The 22,648-nt window shown below is 28.0% G+C and overlaps 1 protein-coding gene across 1 annotated transcript; it reads left to right on the top strand.

Annotated features, from left to right (window-relative positions):
* Nucleotides 1-9,109: 9,109 nt before the first annotated feature.
* On the top strand, nucleotides 9,110-10,731 carry LOC111032461 (THAP domain-containing protein 2-like). The gene is made up of 4 exons (XM_022312811.1): nucleotides 9,110-9,346; nucleotides 9,478-9,627; nucleotides 9,842-10,018; nucleotides 10,660-10,731. Exons 1-4 carry the CDS (start codon nucleotides 9,110-9,112, stop codon nucleotides 10,729-10,731), a joined length of 636 nt encoding a protein of 211 aa, XP_022168503.1.
* Nucleotides 10,732-22,648: the final 11,917 nt, after the last annotated feature.

Below are 22,648 nucleotides of genomic sequence, written 5' to 3'. Positions count from 1 at the left end.
TTTGGCGAATAACTGTGCACCAACTGACAAATATTTTCATCATGCATTCACGCATTCATAATCACGCACTGTGTAGCAAAACACCATCACGCAATACGCATCACGCATCGCGCAAGTGTGATCGCGCAATAGCGCATCGCGCACCACGCAATCACGGATGCGTGGTTGTAGGAAACCACGGCTTAACACTATATTACGGTGGCCCAATTATAACCAACTGCACAGAAGAGCCACATCCACTCACCCGCTTTTTAAATTATATTTATTATATTATATCATAATATAAATGTTTATATTTACATTATTAAAGTAGAAGTAATATTAAAATACGGAATTTAAAACTAATTCTATGGAATATTAGTTGTGTATTTCCATTTTTATCTGTTTTGATACATTTGTGAGGTACCTGTCATACTTCTTTTGCGTGCGGTATTTGGTGGGTTATGCGTTTTGTGTGGTATTTTATTGGGTTCCGGGACATTTGCGGTCGGCACCTTTTGCGTGCCATTTGCGGTCAATTTATTTCTATCTACCTGACTATAAAGTTCGGGTGCTATATATAATATTTTATATACTATATAATTAATTTATGTTAATAGGTAGCTATAATATAATACTTTTTTACTATAATTGATATAATCATATACTTGTCAATCACAATTTACTGTACTTACATGAAAAACATACCCTATTTTTTTTAAAACCTTATTATAATTATTATAAAAAATGCACATAATAATAATATTTTTGTCAATCACAATTCATCTACTTACACGCCATAGTATGAAAATGTGTTGGCCGTGATATTTATTTATACTGGATTGTAAAAAATACTGCCAGTCCTAAGCCTGGAAAAGTGTGAAGGGAAGTTTAAATATAATATATTTGACAAGTATAGTAATAATCAGTAGTATAATTTCAATTATAGCAAAAAAGTATTATAGCTACCTATTAACATAAATTCAGTATATAGTATATAGAATATTATATATAGCACCCAAATTGTATAGTCCGGTAGATAGAAATAAATTGACCGCAAATGGCACGCAAAAGATGCCAACCGCATCGGTGCCGACACCTTTTATTGTTAGCTCAAGACATCGTTTTTCAACCTTTTTAGTGTCACGACCTCCAAAATAGGTATAAAATATGGTCAATCACTTCTCGACCCCCCCTCCATTTATATTAGGTAAAAATTTGAACAATAAAAATCCTATCATTAACCAAACGAAATATAACATTTTAAATATCAATTTATAAATACCATATCTATGTATATCCTTATCGGAATAATTTTATTATTATTATTCTAATTTTTGTTTTTCAATTAAAAGCCTTAAATATTTAAATAAAAGGGTACATTTTGTAAATCAGCGTTTTATTATTTTTGACCTACGCGACCCCAAGGCAAGGTGTTTTCTGGTCGCGATCCCTGGTTGAGAAACGCTGGCTTAAGATATAAAAGATATGACCTATTATTTAACATTAATTGTGTTTTTACGATACTTAAATTTTTTTTCCAAGTTTAAACATTTTTAAATTGTTATAATTTAAGACCACTTAAAATTGATTTTCATTTATTTTATTTTATGTTTAGTGCCATGGTATTATTATGTTATTTTGGATTATTTCTACTAATCCATGGCCGAGTGATTTAAGAGGTAATATAATAAATTAGTTTTAAAAAAATGAATAATATATTTACAAAATATTTATATGATGTAGGTAGATACAGAACATTAATTTACTTTTATTTACATTTAAAATATAGATCCTGGTTTTTATATATTACTGAATTTGTTGATATATTTGTTTATTATTAATTTATTGAACTGTTTGTTCTTATATGATGAAGTGAGTAAAATATTACAATATTATATAATATTATTTTTAGTTAATCATTTAGTTACCTACCTAGTTCTCTACGCACAAATAAATTATTAGGTTTGTGAGCATCATTTTATTTCTAATTTATTTCATTGTATATATTCAAGCACTTAGAAAGCACGAATGAAAACCAAGAATATGGACCAATATTTAATTTATGTAAGACAATTAGACACATACTATTTTGGACGTACGGTTTATACATACATATGTTTGTGATTATCATTGGATTACACAAATTACTTATTGCGTGAGTTTAATTTAATATTCTAATGCGTAGGTATACCGTCAGTGCCTTCAGGGGTGGTTTATTTTGGTCATTTAAAGTGAAACTAAATATTTTATATATTATGTACCTATGGTTCCTGCGGTTACCATCATAAAATGTACCGTGCACAAATAACAATATTTTATTAAAAAACAAATTTTTAAAATTGTATTCAGATTTAATTTTATTAAATTATAAATATAAATATTGTTACATGATGATACATTTGACGTATACCCACGTGCTATTTTAAATACCGATGTCAATGATGTCCATGTGATCAATATGTACGGTACCTCTAGTATAATATATGATACAGCTATGTGCTGTACGTCTATACCTGCCATTTATTACAGTACCTACTTTAATACTTTAAAGAAACTTGAAACTATTTTTTTTGCAGAGAAATTGCTGTTTTGTCGAGGTCATGTAGATCGTCATATTTTCTGACCATTTACCATATATTGCATATTTTTATTTTTAGCACCTGTTATATTTTAACAAAGTCCAAACTGTTTTTTTTAAATTTGATTTTTACAAGCGAAATAATCATGACATTCATACATTGTATGAAATAATATATAATGTATATTTATCAATAAATACAAAGACTAAAATTCTTACAAAAAAAACTTAGGGGATAATTGATAATGTGAGCTTTTAAGGACACCTAAAATGCTTTATGTCGTTATATATAAGTATATAACTAATGACTGATTCCGAAGATTAAGAAGAAGGCCAGATTTTCATTTGAAAACATTCAACATCACGAGATTGACTGTCAGAGAAGTAGCTAAGAATTTGGAATATCATTTGGTTCTTGTTCTTCATATTTATCAATTTAAAAAGGTGTCCGAAAAATTAGTACCAAGGCTGTTAACAGTGGGCAAAATGGAACATTATGTGAAGTGTTTGAAAATAGGGTATCGGGTTTCTAATGACTAAAATTAATAAAGTCAATTGGGTAAATAAATGAATAATCCCGAGACCAAATTAGAGGAGTTTAATGAGATCATTGGAAATGAAACAGAAAAAAATACAATTTATTTATTTTATTTTAAAACTTATTAAATAACAAAAATTAATTTTAAAAACTACTGACCAAATTTCATACTTATAGCTTCTCGGTTCCGACTGAGCGACGATGAATCAGTCAGAGCAAGTTATTTTATATTTATATATTTATATTGTATGTTGAAACATAATTTAGGCTCATATTAAATATTCAAATATACTTTATTCATATCTCAAAATAAGTCAGTCTAAAAATCACGATATTCTAATATTCACTTATCTATATAAAGTAAAGCAAAAGGTCGGTTTTGGTGTACAATGTTACACTTTTCAACATTAAATTTCAAATTGTCCAATACATTATATACGTACTACCTATGTAAAGTATAAACCTCACAAAAATGACGATGCTTTGGGGTCACCAACTTCAATATTTGAGTCACTGGTTGACATTAAAATTCAAATACACTGTTATTCGGTACTTATATAGAACACACATCGTACCTATTTTCAAATTGGTTTAAGAATATTGCATATTTTAAAATGTTGTTGTGAATATTTTCTAACTATATAAAAACAGTGGTACTAGCTGTCTAGACTTTTGACTCCAGGATTAAGATAATATGTTATTACATTTGAAAATATATTTTAATGTTTATTTATTATATAAGGTATATCATACATTACCTAATATGTTTTAAATTTTGTTTTTAGTATCGTAAATGAGTTAGAGAGTTTTTATGTACCTCGACTATGCTTCTTTATGTGGAGTGTGATTTGTTTTTGTAAGTTTACACCTAATAATAATCGATGCCATATTTACTACAAATCTTCTAATATGTTACTTAAATTATAGCCATTGACGTTTATTGGTTATTGAAAACGTGTGCTTATCATCAAATAGTTAGTGCAAGAAATATAAATACTGATCAATATTTGATTATGGTCGAATCAAAAAAATGAAAAATTCAATATTAAAATAATGATAACGATTACAATAACAGATTCCAGAGAACTACCAAAACTGTTGTTTTAACTTTTAAGAATAAAATAATATAATACTATACTTTATTATATAAATTAACTATACCTATCAAACAAACCTTGAAGTCCTGAAGTACCTAAAGTTAACATGAAACTACTCTGTATTAAGTAATTTCGTAATACAATTCAAAATGTCAGACTGAAGAAGCTATTTTCAAGTAATGCTGATATGTGTTATGAGTTATAACCATATTATTTCAGCCGTCCATCACAACGTTTCAAAAAGTTATTAATTTTAAAAAGGTATTTCAGGAATACCCAGATTGTAAACAGATATACATAGTACGGATTTTGGTGGCGCTTGTGGTTTATATTTTAATGACGTTAACGACAAAAATAATAGTTTAAGCATATTAATATGTAGTAAACACCATAGATACTCTTTAGAAAGGTAATTACTTACAAATCAAAATAAATCATAAAGCTCAATAAAATTATTGTTGGCATCGTACGTCTTGGTTATACTGATGCGCTTGACAAGCTGACTGCTTGATGTCCTATCGGTAAACCCTGCCATCTTCAATCTCAAACTTGTTATTCCTTCTGTATTATTATTATTATTATTATTGTTATTGTTCATTATTATTTATTGTCTTTGTTTTTGGTTGTGAATAATGAAAAATCTTAAAAATAAAAACGTACCAACTACATCCAATTTGAAACCAGACGCCACACTCAATGTTGAAAATCGAAGCATATTTACAGTACTTTACTGTAGTGAGTGTACACCACGGTTAAAGATATACAGGTTAGCTATCGTCTATCTAAATAGCATTGGCAGCTGCGGTCAATACGCGATACGGGTTTAGTATACATTTTCACCACATCTTAAGAGCGCTAGTGGCATGTAGGCAGTGATGGTAGGGGATTATACTCAAAATTCCCAACTACCAATTCAAAATTTCCCTTTTTAAACAAAATTTCCCTTTTCAGTTTTCATACATTTTTCTTTCAGACTCGCTTGGGTCTCGAAAACAAATATTTTTCTTACTTAATACTTAATCCATTTTAATCACGGACTACAACAATTAACAAATTATATTCTATTGTAATAATTATAATTTATAATATCAAAGCCACTTGCTGTCTGCAGAGCAGCTACTCTCACGCGTTGGTACCTACCTTCCTGCCGGCACTGTTAAAATAGCTCAGCATAACCAAAACCAGCACCACACAACCATTGATAAAGAACTATACAATTTCTATACTACATTACTACTTGAAATATAGTTTTATTGCATATTTGCATTTGCTCAGCCCTCAGCCGATGAAATATATTTGTAGATAGCATTGAGTATGGAATACATATTGATAAATGTTAATACTCTTTCAAACTTTCCCAAGTTAAACAAATAAATATAATAACAGTTTTTAATAAACAAATGTAGAGCCCTATTACATAACAAAATAAAAGTAATTCAAAATTAATATTTTTATTATTAACAGTTAACAACTTGTAAAATTATGTATCAGTTTTATACTCATAGGAACCTAGGTATAAGGTATAGATTTAAATCCTTAAATTAACAATAAAAAAAAATAATAATTAAAATAACAATTGCAATTAAGATTATATAATATTATGAATGTAAAATAAAAGTTATTCAAAATCAACATTATTATTATTAACAGTTAGCACCTTGTAACATTATGTATCAGTTTTATATTCATAGGAACATGGGTATAAGGTATAGATTTAAATCATTAAATTAACAATCTAAAAACATAATAGTTAAAATAACAATTAGAATTAAAATTATATAATAGCACCTTGTAACATTTTGCATCACAGTTGTATTCGGCTAAAGCTTAAAATCCTTAAATAAGATTAACAATTACAAAAAAAAAATACAATATATAATAAGTATTGGAAATAATTTTAAAATAACAAATTAATAATATATAATCAATTTTCATATAAATTTTGAGAATTGTGTAATGAAAAATGTTTTTCGGTTACTTGGAAATTGCTACAATCCATATTTTTTGAAGAAAACGATGACCGTACAACAGCTATGGAATTTAAAGTATCATTACCAAGGCGATTCTTTTTCTTGGTTTTGACGTCAGTTACTATAGAGAATATCCGTTCTGCCTCTGCATTTGAATGTGGTAATGTTAGACACATTTTAGCTAGTTTTGATATATTTTGAAACATTAGTTCATCTTTAAAATCTTTAAGATTAGATATGTAATGCCAGAATTCATCTATCTTGTAAGAAATTAATTTAGATTTTTCTGTTTCACTAAAAGAAACCCGAAGTTTACGCCACTCAAATTGTAAATTTTCAGATTGAAGTAAATCTTTATATTTTTCTGATAAAATTTTAAATTCAAAATCATTCCAATCATTGTTTGAATCCAATATTTGAGTGTGGTCTAAGAATTGCAATTCTATATACAATGGATTATCAATTGGTAATCTTGATTTAATCTCTGAAGCTGCTGTACAATAAAAAGATAGACATGTTGATTTAATTTGGTCAATATTACTTCTGGGAAGGTCCTTAATAAAATGTTCACAATCATGACCTAAGAATACATTTTTAACTGATAAAAAGTTGTTAGGATTTTTCACATCAATTTTAGATAAATGTGTTTGATTAAGAACATCAACCTTGAGAAAATTACTGCAGAATTCTTTCATTAACTGTACAGATGCAGAAGATAATTTATGTAATAATATCGATCTTGATTGGAATAATGCATTGAATGAATTGAAACAATTAAGAACATACTTCAAAAATAGTAAATATGCCTTAGTATAACTATTTTGGAGCTCACCCAGAATAAATTCTGCGCTCTTTAACTTATCTTCAAAAACAGCCAGTTGAAAGTAGTGTAATAATATATCCCAAGTTTCCAGTACTCTTGAAACACACTGGTACATAGAAAGCCATCTTGTGTTGGCTAACTTAAGGATTTTTTTTCTTTCTTTATTAAAATAATCCTGTATTTCGCATAATTGAGCACACCGTTTGGCACTACCTGATACATAGGTTGCTACACCACGTAACAGCTCTTCAGTTGATCTTGGTAATTGTTCACATGCTTTACTGGCTATTATAGCAGCGGAATGGCAAATACATTTCATGAGTATCACAGATGGTACGTCAGTCTTTAAGTGGGAATAAAAAGAATTATGATTTCCCACCATTACATTAGCACCATCACATGCCAAGCCTGTTATATTATTCAGTGGTATATCCTTCTGATTTAAACATAGTTTAAATGCTTCATAAATTTTAACTGCTGAACAATCAGTCGCATTTAATGGTATCAGCTCCAATAACTCCGTTCGTATAGATCCATTTGTTGGAGAAACGTACCGAACAAGTGTACACATAAATTTTATGTCGCAAATATCTGTAGATTCATCAACTAAAATCGAGAATTTAACATTTTTTAAATTGCTCACGGTTTCCTCAGTCTCTACTCTGGCAATTACTTTTTTCACAATATTCGTACATTTTTTTCTGTTTAGTGTAAGTTCTTTTGCAATAGTAGAATCTGTAAAACTATTCTTTAAAACAGTTGTTAGATGATCTGATATTTGAAACGCTAAATTGTGTTCTGCGAATACAGCTGCAATTTTAATTTCTGCTTCCTTGACTTGTCTGGATTGGGAAGTTAATTTTCTGTTTCCATGGAAATCTGTTATTGGTTGTGAAGCTTGAATGGTTTTAACGTTTTGTTTATGTTTCTTTCCTGCGGCATGTTTTTGTAGATCACTCTTCCCACAATTCAGATAAACCTAGTAAAATAAGTACTTACTTAAAAAAAAAGATAAATCCCTAGATAAATTATATAAACTAATTAATGAGTAGACTTTACCTGACATGCTTTACACCTGGCTTTAGAATTGTCATTTTGAACTGGAGCTAGCCATCCCTTAAATTCGGAACACTCCAACCATTCAGTTATGAAGGTTTTTTTTGTTGGTTTTTGTTTTTTTGGTGGTGTTTTGTATATATCATCATCACTGTCCATTATATTTCATCAAAATCCAAATTATTTATTAATTATAACTATTTTAAATTGTAATTAATTTTACTACAGAAATACAAAAATACAGAATAGAATAAATTAAGTTATAACTACAACATCTATGACTTATGAGTTCAGTACAGCGGCTGAACAGGCGAATTATTTAATTGTATTACAATTTACAATTTACTCCAAGAATCCAATGTCAACTTATTCCAATGGTAATAATGTCCTCATTTTAGGTAAGGTTTTTTCATAAAACAATTTTCCAAAATTTCCCTTTTTATTCTATTTTTTCATTTTTCTTCCCTTTTTCCCATCATGCGATTTTTGAGATCAAATTTCCCCCCAAGCGGGAAATTTCCCTCCATATCACATCACTGCATGTAGGGTTATAGATTATAGACTATAATAGTGATAATTTAATTTATTACATCAAGTATTTAAGTTATAACGGACAACAGTAAAGTTTAAATCACGGCCTTATTTAAAGTTTAAAGTTTTCACTTTTCTGGTGCATTATACTGCTTTTCTTTATTCAGGTATGTAATTTTGAATTTGTCGTTGCAATATTACTTAAAATAAAAGTGTTGTAAAATATCTTAAAAAATAGTATTCAAATACGTAAAATTACTAACAAAATCTTTTTTGTAATTCATTTAAGTATTACTTTTAAATCGTATTTGAGACAAAGTTTACAGTATTTTTTTAATATCAACTACCTAGTAAATTATAGTTATAATTAGTAAGTAGTATTCAATACAATGAAATAGTATTTAAAATGTTTTCAAATATTTATTAAATTATTAAAAAAATATTTGAATACTTTTACTCAAATATTTCACAACACTGAATTTACTTAATTCTTTTTATAAATTATAATGGTCCAGTATTTTATTATAGTGGATTATGCCTCGTTCATGTTGTGTAGTCGGTTGCAAAACTGGATATAAGTTTAACCATAGTACAATTAAGGTATCTACTTTTTCTTTTCCTACGGATGAAAATTTAAAGAAAAAGTGGATAAATAAAATACCCCGAAAAGATTTGATTGTTACTAAAAATTCAGTAGTTTGTGCCAGTCATTTTACTGATGAACAAATTATTAGAACATGGACTTCAGGGGTTGGTGATAAACAAGTGTGTGTAAGTATCTAGATAAATTACATTTTAAAATTAAAACTGAATAATTCTTAATTTTTTTTTTATTACTCATTTATTTTAGACTATTTTATTTATCTGATTAACTATTTATTTAAATGACCAATGTTTTTCAGATAAATTTAAAGTATCCAAAACTAAAAGAAGATGCTATCCCATGCATATTTCCTGGCCCAAAATATTTATCTAATCCACAAACTAAAAGAAAGTCTTCTAGAAAGCGAGATAGTTCATTAATCTCTTCTAAAAACATTAAAGTAGTAGAGGTAAATTTTACAATTTTACTAAAAATATTAATTAATTAGGTACAATATATAAATATTACATGAATATTGTATATAATTATACATAAATATTATGTATTAAATATTTAAATGTTGTATATCAATTTTATAATTAATTTTGGAGTTATTTTATATAGGTTTACCTAGTATACATTATATATTATACATAAGTATTGTAAATATTTTTTTTTTATAGGCTGAATCTAAAATTTCTGAACATCATTGTAATAATGATATTGATCCAGAATTTTCTGAAGAATCTTCAGTCTTGTCCACTGAACAAAAGTTTGAGAAAATATGTTGTGATCTTGAGTCAATCACACTTCCAGATAATTGGAAATATGAGATACATAGAGGAAATAAACCATATATTGTATTGTATACAATACAATGTAATAACAATGAAGCTGGAATTAGCATTGAAAAACAGATTTTTTTAGATTCAGACATGATTTTGAAATGTAATATATATGAAAAGAATATAAACCTACAAGATTTGTATGGAAATTCAAATATTTCTTTTTTGGATGATTTGATTTCAATTATGATTATTTTAAGTTCTAAAAAAATATGTTCAGGTGGGCCTTTAGTTCATGAATTTGAAGGTATATCAGTTGAATGTGCAGATATAATTTTTAAAAACCATTGGCAACATAAAAAATGTCCTTATTTAATTGATAAATCATCTATTAAAAATAAATGTTCATTTTGTAAAGGCTTAAGAAGAACATTTCGTATAAAATGGATGCACGATAACATAATTTTAGTTATATAAGGTAGGTAGACCACATACTCAATTATAGCTTTTTAATATCATAAACAAAATATTAATAATAACTTATGTAATTATTAGCTGGGCCTAAGGATTATTTAAAATGTTTTGAAGATGATTGAATATTTTTTATTTTCTCCAGTACCATCCCCGAGTAATATTAATATTGGAATAAATATATTTTTTAATTATAAGTTATATTAAATGTATGATCATATAAATTCTAATATTCTATTATGTAGCAACTAGAAATGTACCGATACTACGATGTACTAATATTACCAATAGTAAAATATGACCCTACTTACTACTAGCGCCTTACGCGTGTGGTGAAAATATGAACTACTGAATGGTAACACAATCTGACCGAGTGGCGGGCCAGCGATAGCTAACCTGTATATCTTTAACCGTGGTGTACACCACGATTAAAGATAATATGGTTGCGGAACGGACCGTGAAAATGAGAAGCTCAAAACGTGTATTTGCTTTTACACCAGCACACAGCGCTCTCTGGGTGATAAATTGTATGACTACATTAATACAATATTATTCTAATATTCTGTTTCTGTATTTCTATTTTTTAACATATTTCTTGTTCTTCAATTATACAGAAGTAAAATATAGTAATACCAGTGGCGTGATTGATCCCCCAAATCCCCCCCGTAAATACGCCGTTGAGTAATACAACAATATTTATGTTTGCCTATGAATTCTATATGAATAGGTATGCAATAAATAAATATTAAAGTTTATAGTTCTCGTTCCAGTATTTGTATTTATTAATTATAATAATAATCTAAAATATAATAAATAATAATTATCGGTAAACTATAGTAGGTAGGTATACTTAAACATATTATATTCATTTGAAATTTAGATATAAGAAGTAACCAATTTTGATAACTTTTTTTTAGTTTTATTCAATTGATTGGCTTCAATATTTTTTGAATAAGTGTATTGACGCATTCTCATCGTTATATACATAACAAACATATTTGTTAGTATTTCACTTTTGTGGTCATTACAATTCCATTTTAGAAAAGAAATATTATTCTGCAGCAAATCATCCTGTGTATCTTCAAATACTGTTGGAGAATCTGCATATTTCTCAAAACACAATTCGAACGATTTTATAATTAAGTAAACGTGATGATTGGGGTGTGTTAAATAACCTCTTGTTTTTATATTTACAAAATCTGCAGCTGGATGTGAAACCTGTCCATATTCTGTGCTTAAACAGTTCAAACAGGTTTCACATTTAATGGTTTTTTTCATTCGTTTTACTATGTACCTGATAACAAAGAATAGTAAATTGAACATTATAAAAAAATTTGTTCCCCTAACATAATTTAAAATGTGTACTGCTTAAATTACTATACATAAATATAAACTGTTGTATTCACCCTGTCAAGAAGTACACTATACATTCAAATACTGCGGAATTTGTATTGCAATAATTATGGTCTTTAAAAATACCTATCATCAAAATCATAGTGCCCATCTTTAACAATAAAATTAATTTTATGTTTGAACTTGCATATTTTATCTTCTCTTATGGATGTTTCATTTTGTTCTTCTGTAATATTTTTCAAATTTCCAAAAGAAATAACAGGAATATTATCTAAAAATATATTGTTTGTATTTTTATTTAATAAAATTCCTAATTAAAATACATTTTTAATGAAAATTCATAAATACCTTCTAAGATAGTGCAATTCCCTGTTTTTGGAGGTTTTATCAGAGAATAAACAGATAGCATTCTGTACAATTGCAAGAATATGGGTGTTGATGGATGATCGTTAGGTCCTACCACTTGCCTTATTATTCCAAAAAATGTCTGGGAATTGTAAAATAAAATAAAATAATTTTTATTAATTTCAAATTGGTAATTACTGTGTAAAGTACTTACTTCAACACAATCCTGATTAATTTTAGATGTTAGTACATAATCAAATCCACACATGTGTAAGTAGTTAATTATGTCAATTGAAGATTGTATAGTATTATTCTAAGCCCTTCTGCTGTGTTTTTAGTTAAAAACTTTTCTTCTGATATGAAATTTTTAGTAACATTTGATTCCCAATTGTCTAACCAAACCAATGCATTTTTCAATACCTAAACAAATACAAATTAATAGTCATACACTCATACCTATTGTGACATATGAAAAATATTTTCAAGATACTGCCTTCAAGTATGTTGTGAATAATAATCATCTAAACAAATAATACAATTATTAGTTACATGATATAAGTATAGTTCTAATTGTTAAGTTATGGATTACTATTAATCGTACCTTAAACATAAAATTAAGTTAGAATAAGAAAATAAACACATAAAGTTAATATACAATTAATATTGGGTTAAATAAATACAGTTTAATGATACTTCCCTGTTTTTAGTCTTACAAATACAAACACATATTGTAACCATTGACATACAACCTAAAAATCCTACATATATGCCACAAAACCTCTAAATCAGAACTATTTTTTTTAATTCCTTCGCCTGAAAATTTTCTATTTAACGCATCAAATAAACTATTCATCATTAGAGTAAATTTGATGGTCTCTTCACAGTCTTCAAAACCCTTATAGTTTTTACTTCGGTATAATTTAATTCCAGCAGCCATTGATGAACTAAATATCTAAAAAAAAAAATAAAAAATGTTTAATATGTGTAATGTAAAAACATTAAAAAAATATACCTGTGAAGCATATTTTACTTTCACCTTTGACAAATTATTTAGTTCTAAATGGTTTATTGTGATTTTAGGGCAAACTTTTGTTAAATTTTTTGAATCATGAAAATAAACATTTTGATATATATTCCATTTTATTAAAGATTTGTTAGGATGAATCTAAAGAAGAAAAAAATATAGTTATAATATAATATACAAGTTTATGTTTTCATACTTATTGAAATTTAATATAATCTTATTAATTTACTTTTAATGTTTTTTTTGTGTATAATCTGTTTCTAACAGTTTTTAGCAAGTGTGGAGCATCCGAAAAAACAAAAACTTTTCGGTTGTATCAAACGGATTTTCAAATGAATTTTTAAGACTTTTCTGTTTGGCACTTATACCTAGTGCACTCCACATTGTGCGATTTGTAGAGGCACCATCGCCAGTGATGCCAATTACTTGAATACCAGAATTTTCCAATAATAAAATGGCTTTTAAAATAATTTTAGCTAAATCAATTCCTGTAACAAATATTACTATACCTAATATACATTTTCTTGTGTAATTACAACTTAAAATTACCTTTTACAGGTCCCTTGGAAGCAAATACTGCAATAGGCTGATGAATATTATCTGCTAAACTTTGCACCATCAAAACCAGAGCATGATTAGCTTTTTCGGTTGGTCTGGTTTCAAATCCTTCTCCAAAGTCTTCCAAGCCAATGTAGGTCAATGTTCTTGTATTGAGATACTTTCTCTTAGGAAAATTTCATCAAATACAAGAATCATTTTCCTTTGGAACTCTGTTTTATTTGCAAACTTTTTTTTAATAATTTAAAAAAATCTGGATCAAATCCACAACCTATCTTAATGGCCAACAAATAGTTACGTAAAGTTTTTGTACAAGGTAGTGGTCAGTGGCGTAAATACCGGGTGGGCAAGGTGGGCAAACGCCACGGGCCTCGGGTCCGAAGGGGGCCCCATCCCAACATACAATACCTACACTATAATTGCCCATTGGTTATTTCTATATTCGTCATTCGATTCAAAATTTCACAAAAATAGGTATATTATTTTGATATCTGAAAAAAATACTAGGAAATACGAACCTTATATTGGTACTATATGTATATGTTCTATACGCTAATAAATAATAATATTATATCATTGGAGATTTGGAGGCCCGATTTGGGAAAAAAATATTATCTACATCGTATCTCATATCTGGAACTAATGGCTTAATAACTCAATGGCTAAAAATAAAATGGGAAAACATAGTGATAAAGCCAACAACAACAATACTGTTATATCATAGTTTCAGCTCTGTTGCTCTGTGTGCTACAAATTACCAGGGCTTGAAACCGAAAAAAAATTTTTGGATTTCAATTTCGGTTTCGGTTACCGGTATTTAGTTTTACCGATTTCGATTTTGATTTCAGATAACGGTTTTAAAAAATTGTGGTTTCAATTAATATTTTGCATACCGGTTTTGTATACTTATTGTATTGATTTAAATTTGAAATAACGTTTTTGATAAATTACGTTTATCCGTTTTAACTTTGCACACCGGTTTAAATATTTTTGATTTTGATTTCCACTTCAAATAACGATATCAAGAAATTATGTTTTCCGTTTTGATTTTGCATACCGATTTTATACATTTTCGATTTTGATTTCCATTTCAAATAACGATTTCGAGAAATTATGTTTTCCGTTATGACTTTGAATACCGGTTTTATTTATTTTCGATTTTGATTTCGATTTCAAATAATGAAATAACGATTGCAATAAAATAAAATATGTTGGTTTCACCTTTAAATTTTAAGTTTAAAAAAATTGTAAACAAGTATTTAAGAGGACGTCGTAATCGTATGTCTTTTCTCTGTCTTACTAACACATAACATACAAAAATCAGTGACTAACCAATGGTGGTCTGTGCGGAGTGGGGTGTGAACACAGATAGTGTTCCTAGTTTCTACAATCAAGTTTCATAAGAAATCGAAACATTTTAATTTTTAATGTTAAACCCAGGCCCGTATTTAAGGGAGGGCTCGGAGGGGCAATTGCCCCTGGCGGCAATATTAAAATTAGGTTGAGAGGCGGCAAAATATTGAAATGATCAAAAATATAAAATTTATTTGTAGCTTATTTTCCTAATGAGTATAATACGAAAATATAAAATAAAATTAGTATAATAAAAAATAATTATAATAATATAATTATACCAAAATAGATTTTGAATGTAGAATGTACCTAATAAAGTTATAGGTAATTCGTTATCAACTCGAATGTCAATAAAATGCTTTGGGCATATTGATGTTGTAAACAGTAAACATATGATTCGTATTTAGTTCTACGAATCGTAGACTATGAAAAATACATACCTACTAAAAATAGGAAATATACAGTTGTGGTTTTGCCATGATATAAGGAGCTACGAGTCTACGACTGCCGATTATTGACAATTTACACTACTATTATTATCGATAAAAAAAATCAAAACACAATAATTATTCGAAAATATCCGAAAATTTCAAAATTAATACCATTTACATTATTTGTGATCATTTAATAGCAGAACTAAAAAAAAGAAAAATTTCTTATGATGATATAATATCTAAATACCTATTTTTCCTAAATATTAGTGAACAAAAAACCTCGGATGTTCGTGATGGTGCAAAAAAATTAAGAAAAATATACAAAAATGATTTGGATGAAACATTTGAAAACGAGTGTGTTCATTTTCATTTTCATTGAACAGTTTAGCCATATTAAATATATTCATCTATAACCAAAATGATTGATTACGATGATATTATTAAATCATTTGCATCAAAACAATTTCACAGAAAAGTTGAAGTAAAGTTATAAAGTTATAATTGAATATTTTTATTTTTTAAGTTGTTTTATTATTTTAAAGAATGTTTTAAATAATATATTGATTATAAGTTATTAATGAGTTTTATTTTATATTAATGTACCTATCTATTTACTACTACAATTGTGTAATATCAATAAAGTAAAAAAAATTTCTTTTTTTTTGGAAGTGGTAGGGAGGCGGCACATTGTATGTTCCCCCTGGCGGCAATTTTTGTAAATACGGGCCTGGTTAAACCTAACTTTATAGATAGGTAGGTACTGTATTTATAATTTTGAATATATTGATAGGTAACTGATATTATAGTGGTTGTAACTTATAACTTAGTTGTATTGGTGTGGCAGTAATGCAATAGGTATACGTGTAGTCGCGTACGTCCTGCAGATGGGGGTGCTATATAGCATCCCCCTTGGTGTGTTGCTTCCTGGAAAACAAATAGGTACTCTACACAATATGCGTTTTTCAGTAGACTAGAGACATTTCTAAATAATATTGCTACCAAAAAAAAAAAATTGATAAGTAACAATTCCCTAAATATACCTAAATAATTTACTTAACCAACCCAGAAAAATTTTTTTTTTTGAAACATACGATGTCGTATATCAACGAGAAAACGATGGATAACTCGTTGAAATGTGTACCTATTTCAAAATTTTTTTTAAAAAAATGATGGGTAGCTCTAGTTAATTTATGCCATTTTAAAAAGTGTTGTTTTTAAAATTGCTACTTCTTAAATATTAAACAATTTTGAGGACTAAAAAAAGTGCTGTAATCAGGATGGAGTATGCACAATACTTGACCTTAGCATAAAATATATCCTAGAACCGCCACTGCCCACTGGTGTAGACTATGAAAAAATTTATCTAGAATAGATTGAAGATTCTATTCTAGATTGTTTGGAATGAAACGAAAATTATTGATACTGTAGCTAAATCATCTAAAATGTTACATGAATTGCTTATTTAGTACTACCTGCTTTAAAAACAATATTGGGTCAACATTTGACCGTTGTTTGTATTCTTTAGTATATTATTGAATTTTTGATAATGTATTTTTTGTTATTTTTATAAAATTTTATTTAGTTATTCTCAGTTTTTATTTATCGCAACTTTAATTTTGAGTGTGCACACCATTAGTTGTCCAACAAAATATAACCCGTTAACCTATCGTCTGGTGGTGGGTGCGAGGAGGAGAATATATACTAACCTACTACCCTAGGCATATATCATAGAAGGTATATGAAAAAAATAGAGACCCCAGAGAAAAATTGCGGCCGAGGCCTTTTACATGCCAGGCCGACTCTGTTTATAACATTAAGTAAATTCAAAATTGTATGTGGTGTATGCACTACTTACATAATATTTTATTCTATCAATTTATGTGTAGTTGGTAAAGATAATAAGTGTTTATGTGTTTGAAAAAAGTTTATAATAGGAGTGGGAGAGAGAGAGGTTGAGTATTATTTACTACCCATGAGCATGCATTATATACAGAGTTGCTTTTTCTGATTTGGTGAAAAGGTACAAAAATATAATGTAATATGTCATGTATAATTTCAACTAATATTTAATACTTTAATTAATTAAAAAAAAAATCATAACCTGTTACAAATAACCATTGTGGCATTATGCCATCATAAATATATATACTACCTGTATATAAAATTAAATAATATTATAATATAGAAATAATATATAGGTAAATCTTAAATATGCAGGCTATACCTATTATAAATTAAGAATTAAAAATGTGATTGCTGCGGACAACCATGATTGCATCTAATATGTCTTCGGATAAAGATGATCTTAAATCTGATAAAATGAATTTCAGATTTGAAAAACTTCTTTCTACGCTCACCTAAAATAAAAAATAATATATTATAAGAGAAACTTATTGATTATTCACATATTATATTACGAGGGGTTAGTAAATTTAAAAAAAATAAATACTAACCTGAGTTGCTGGTACTGCTAGAACAATACAAGCAAGTTCATGCAACTCATGATGTGTATCTTTTAGAGATTCCCAGTACTTAAGAATATTTGTTGTATATGGAATGCGTTGAACATCTTTAAAATCATGTAAAAGTTTTTTTATGGAGCGGGTAGAACTTTTCTCAGTTGATGTTGTTGAAACTGACGACTGAGAAGACAGAAAAACATCAAACTCATCAACATTTGATATACTTTCTTCAGTATTATAAGAAAAACTAGTATTTGTTTCGTTTGTGGTATCATTATCTAAACAATAAAATACATACAATTGTCAAATTTTAAGTTTGGATTTAATAAAATATTATTTATGAACAACATCAGATATATTTAATTTATACTCTAACTTATATATTTATAGAGTTCCCTCTCTCTTTGTAGATTACATAATTTTGTTTTTATATAAAAATTAAAATAAATTAAAAGTCCTGTAAACTATCATAGATTTCAATGTATTAAGCCGCGTTTACACGGTGACGGTGACAGTTGATGTTTCAATGTTAAAGAACTGTCATGGCAGTACTGTCACACTATCTAACGCGGCTAGATAGTCGACAGTACTGTCGCCGTGTAAACCCCCTTAATATTCTATATGTTTATAGCTCAACTGTCGTGAGAGACACGCCAGACATTATTCATAGACATTTATACTCTTAATACTACACAAAACCATATTGTAAACAAACACTTTTATTCTACTAATAATCTTATTTCTGTATTAAAATATAATGATTTTTTGTTTATATTCCAAGATAACACCATATTTTATTGTATGCTTTATTTTTTTTAAACTTATTATTCTCATTTATATACTATTTTTTTATCCATTCTTTACTGGAACAAATATGTTTCATTTTTACATGTGTCATAGAGGCAACCCGACTGACAGGCAGTTCACTTTGAATAAAGTTGTTTCTCTCTCTACTATAACCATTTAACCTAGTCTATAACAATATATTATATATAATACCATATACCAACCTAAATTATCGTTCTCAATGTCATTTGGCAAATGTTCAGCTTGTTCCAAGTTATCCAAAACATTCCATGTGTTCACTAGATGAGTTATTGCTGTAGTTTTTTCTTCTTCACTTAACATCATTTGATACCTTGGATCAAGGTAAATAGCTAAAATAAAAGAGTAAGTGTATTAGTAGTTGGTACATACTGTATAATATCCCTATGTGCAAAATCTAGTTACATATCTATCACATAACAGTCGCACTGTGAAGTGAGAAGTTAATAATTTTTTCTCAGTAACCACTCTGAGACAACTCACAGACGCTTAACGCCCAGTTTTGTGAAGTTCATCTGTGTGATGTCTCAAAAAGAATGTAGTAGTACCATCACAATGTAACTACTATGTGATATCTATGTTAAGTATTAGGGAATGCATTTTTATAATTTAAATGCTTATCATAGATATCACAAAGACATCTCATTAAGTGCAATAAGTCATCTATAGAACGTTACATACATAAAATATTATAAAGAATTCTGTGAAAAAATTCAAAAGTTACGCGCGACCTCGTACAAATTCTTGCACAATTTTAATCCTCCGATTCGGGAATCGATCTCGCTACCCCTACCTACCTAACTAAACGCTAACCTAACCTAACCTAACCTAACTAAACTACCGGGACACTACTGAAGTAGATATGGATGACGAATCTCGACTATTTAAATTGTTTTAAATCTGCGACAATAATATTAATAATTAATATACATAATATTATGTACTTTACCAACTTTAAAGTCAGTGGAATACTGATGTTCGTAGGATTTTTAAATTGGAAGGGGAGGGGGGATCGAAAATAAATTAGTACCACTCAGTAGAATATAGACATAAAATTAGGTTTGAAATAATTAAGTTAATATTCTATATATGAAATATGAATGTAGCTCGCTTATATCACCACTATGATCATAAATTGATAATTATTACATGAAACAACACTAAAAAATGTATATTGTGGATGGTCAGGGGGGGGGAGGTTCTTCAGCTCCATGGGCACTTCCCATGCTTGTACCGTAATACTCATAAACCAATAAATTATACTTATACCGTAGGTACCTATGGCTATATACAAGTATTTACTTAACTACCTTAACTAAATAACTAATGTATAAAAGGACAGTAAAGTTTGGCCACACACACTATAGATAATGTTTAAATAAACATTAACTAAGACAAATAATGAATTTATTATATTTTAAAAACAATATATCAATATAAATTATGTAGGTATTGAAATATATATTTTGAATAAAGAATAGAACATAATACATTCAATAGTAAATATTATATTTTACAAGTTATTTATTACAACAGGTATTAAAAAACTAAGCATCAATAAACTATAGGTATATTTAATTAAAATATAGGTAATAATGATGGTAATAATATTATGTAGTATGCAACAATGCTATAGCTATTGACTTATTATTAGTAATTGGAAAAGAAAAACACTTATATTTTATTGATTCTATATTAATTGATATTAAAGGGGGTTTTGGGATTATATCATGTACATAATACATTTTAATTATATCTGATGAAATAGGATTTTGGAACATAGGAGATATATTATATTTAATTACTTCAATTTGAATTTTAGAGTTTGACAATTGAATTATGTTTATTACTTTTACTATACCATGGTCTTTTATATAAATAAAATTATCTTTTAAATTTTTCGAATTAATTACATAATTGTTTAAGATAATTTCTTTATAATAAGTTTCATCAATTGATTTATTAACTAAAGGGTCATAATTTATTTCATTTCTGAGAATTGGGTAGTTGGGTGCAACAGAAGAAATATCAATATTAACGTGTTCCATTATACGGTTATAAGTGTCTTCAAGTGGATACCTAGAGTTTTTACAACTCTTTTTCAAAAACTGTAAATAGTTTTCATATTTGAATGCAGAAAATGTATCTAAACTCCCATGCATCAATACGAAATCAGCAACATTAATTAACCCATGTACGTTATAGCCTACATATTCTTCTCCATAGTGTGTAGAATATTCACTAACAAATTGTTTAATTAACATTTTAGCAACATTATTATAAGTATAAGATGTTTTAGGAGAAATTAATAATCTGATGGCTCAACTTAAAATCATAAAATGTTTATACAGACTGTTTTTCAATCTTCCTTTTAAGACAATTGGCCCTGTGTAAATGAGAAAAGTTCTAAATTCAGTAGCTTTCCAGTATTCACACTCTTCTAAAGACCTTGGCAAACGATTAAATTCAGTTGGTAAAAAAGTCTTCATATTATTTAATTCTTCGGAAATGGTTTCAGAGTTTTCAAGGCGTACTGGTTTTTTACCTTTTATCCAAAATATTATCAACCTTTTCATGACACCTAAGCAAATATTGTGCATGTACTCTAAAACAACTGCAGATGACATATCAATCGGCAATTCTTCTAGAGGACTTTCATCTTTATGGTAAAACTCATCTTTTTTTTCACGGAATGAGCCATCTGTTCTTAAAGGAGCATTTAAATCTAAATAAGCCATTCGTTTTCTTATGAAATCTCCCTCGACAGTGCAAGAGTTGCACCCATGATACGCGTTATGGCCTTTTACATTTAAAATGAATGACTTTGCTGGGGCATCACATACAATTTGCACAATCTTAAACCTCAAAACTTTTTCTTTAATTTGTATTCCATTAGATATAATATGTTTCATTTCATTTATAAAAAGATTTAAGTACTCATGACTTGAAGATGGTTTTTTGTACTTACCATGGTATAGTCCTACTGGGATTACAGTGTTTAATAAACATTTTATATTTACAAAAGAAATGAGAATGGGCCAGAGACATGACTTAGAACTAGATGTAATAGGTAATCCATCCACATTCATTCCTAGTTCAATTACGGTTTCATTATCAAACAAGTCTATATGTACTGTTAAGAACTTAGTAATCATATATTCTACACCAAGATGAATATAAGATCCAGGATGTATATTTATGATACTATGATCCTTAGCTTTTGGTGTTTTTAGTAAAGTACGTGTAGTCCTAGGTAGATCATGTCCTTCTGATATTAATATTAATAACAGAGCATTCACACAACTGTGAGAAACATGAAATTGTAATATCCATTTGCTTAGTTTTGTATCTAGCGACATTTTTTCAATATTATCAGAATTATTAGTATTAAAATAAATAGGATTACCATCATCAATACAACATTTTGTAGTATCACGATTAATGAATTGATCCCATGGTGGAATAATATTACTTATACTCGGAGCGTTTAGAGAGCTATTTATTTGGTGTGGTTTAGGTGCTTGTATTAACGGTTCCACTTCCACAAAACTTTGAGTCACTGCTGGTAACAGATCAGTTAACCCACTTTGAACGGTTCGTAAGAAGTTTCTCCTTGACATCAAATGCAAGTCTTTTTTTTTTCTAATCTAGTTATAAAAATTTAAAAATATTTGTTTGATAATTAATAGGAACCAATTATGTTTATTTAATTTAGTTTTAAATAATTATAACAAATTAATAATAATAATAAAAAAAAAAAATTAATAATTAATGTGTTTAAACTTTATACACTTTGGGCTTAATACTGTAAATAACTAAAAATTTAAAAAAATAAAATAGTTATTGTTTTTGCCTCGATTGGCGTTGACTACCATTTTTA

This window comes from Myzus persicae, unplaced genomic scaffold (assembly GCF_001856785.1).
Source record: "Myzus persicae strain clone G006 unplaced genomic scaffold, MPER_G0061.0, whole genome shotgun sequence".
Classification (NCBI taxonomy): domain Eukaryota; kingdom Metazoa; phylum Arthropoda; class Insecta; order Hemiptera; family Aphididae; genus Myzus; species Myzus persicae.
The sequence above is the reverse complement of the archived record's forward strand: the minus strand, read 5'-3'. Positions and strand labels throughout refer to the sequence as shown.

What these genes read in the sequence shown, in the direction of transcription:
- LOC111032461 (XM_022312811.1), top strand. Translation starts at nt 9,110, where the DNA reads ATGCCTCGTTCATGTTGTGTAGTCGGTTGCAAAACTGGATATAAGTTT. An exon ending in AAAACATTAAAGTAGTAGAG is followed by an intron (nt 9,628 to 9,841) that starts GTAAATTTTACA and finishes TTTTTTTTATAG; the next exon opens with GCTGAATCTAAAATTTCTGA. An exon ending in GAGGAAATAAACCATATATT is followed by an intron (nt 10,019 to 10,659) that starts GTATTGTATACA and finishes TCTATTATGTAG; the next exon opens with CAACTAGAAATGTACCGATA.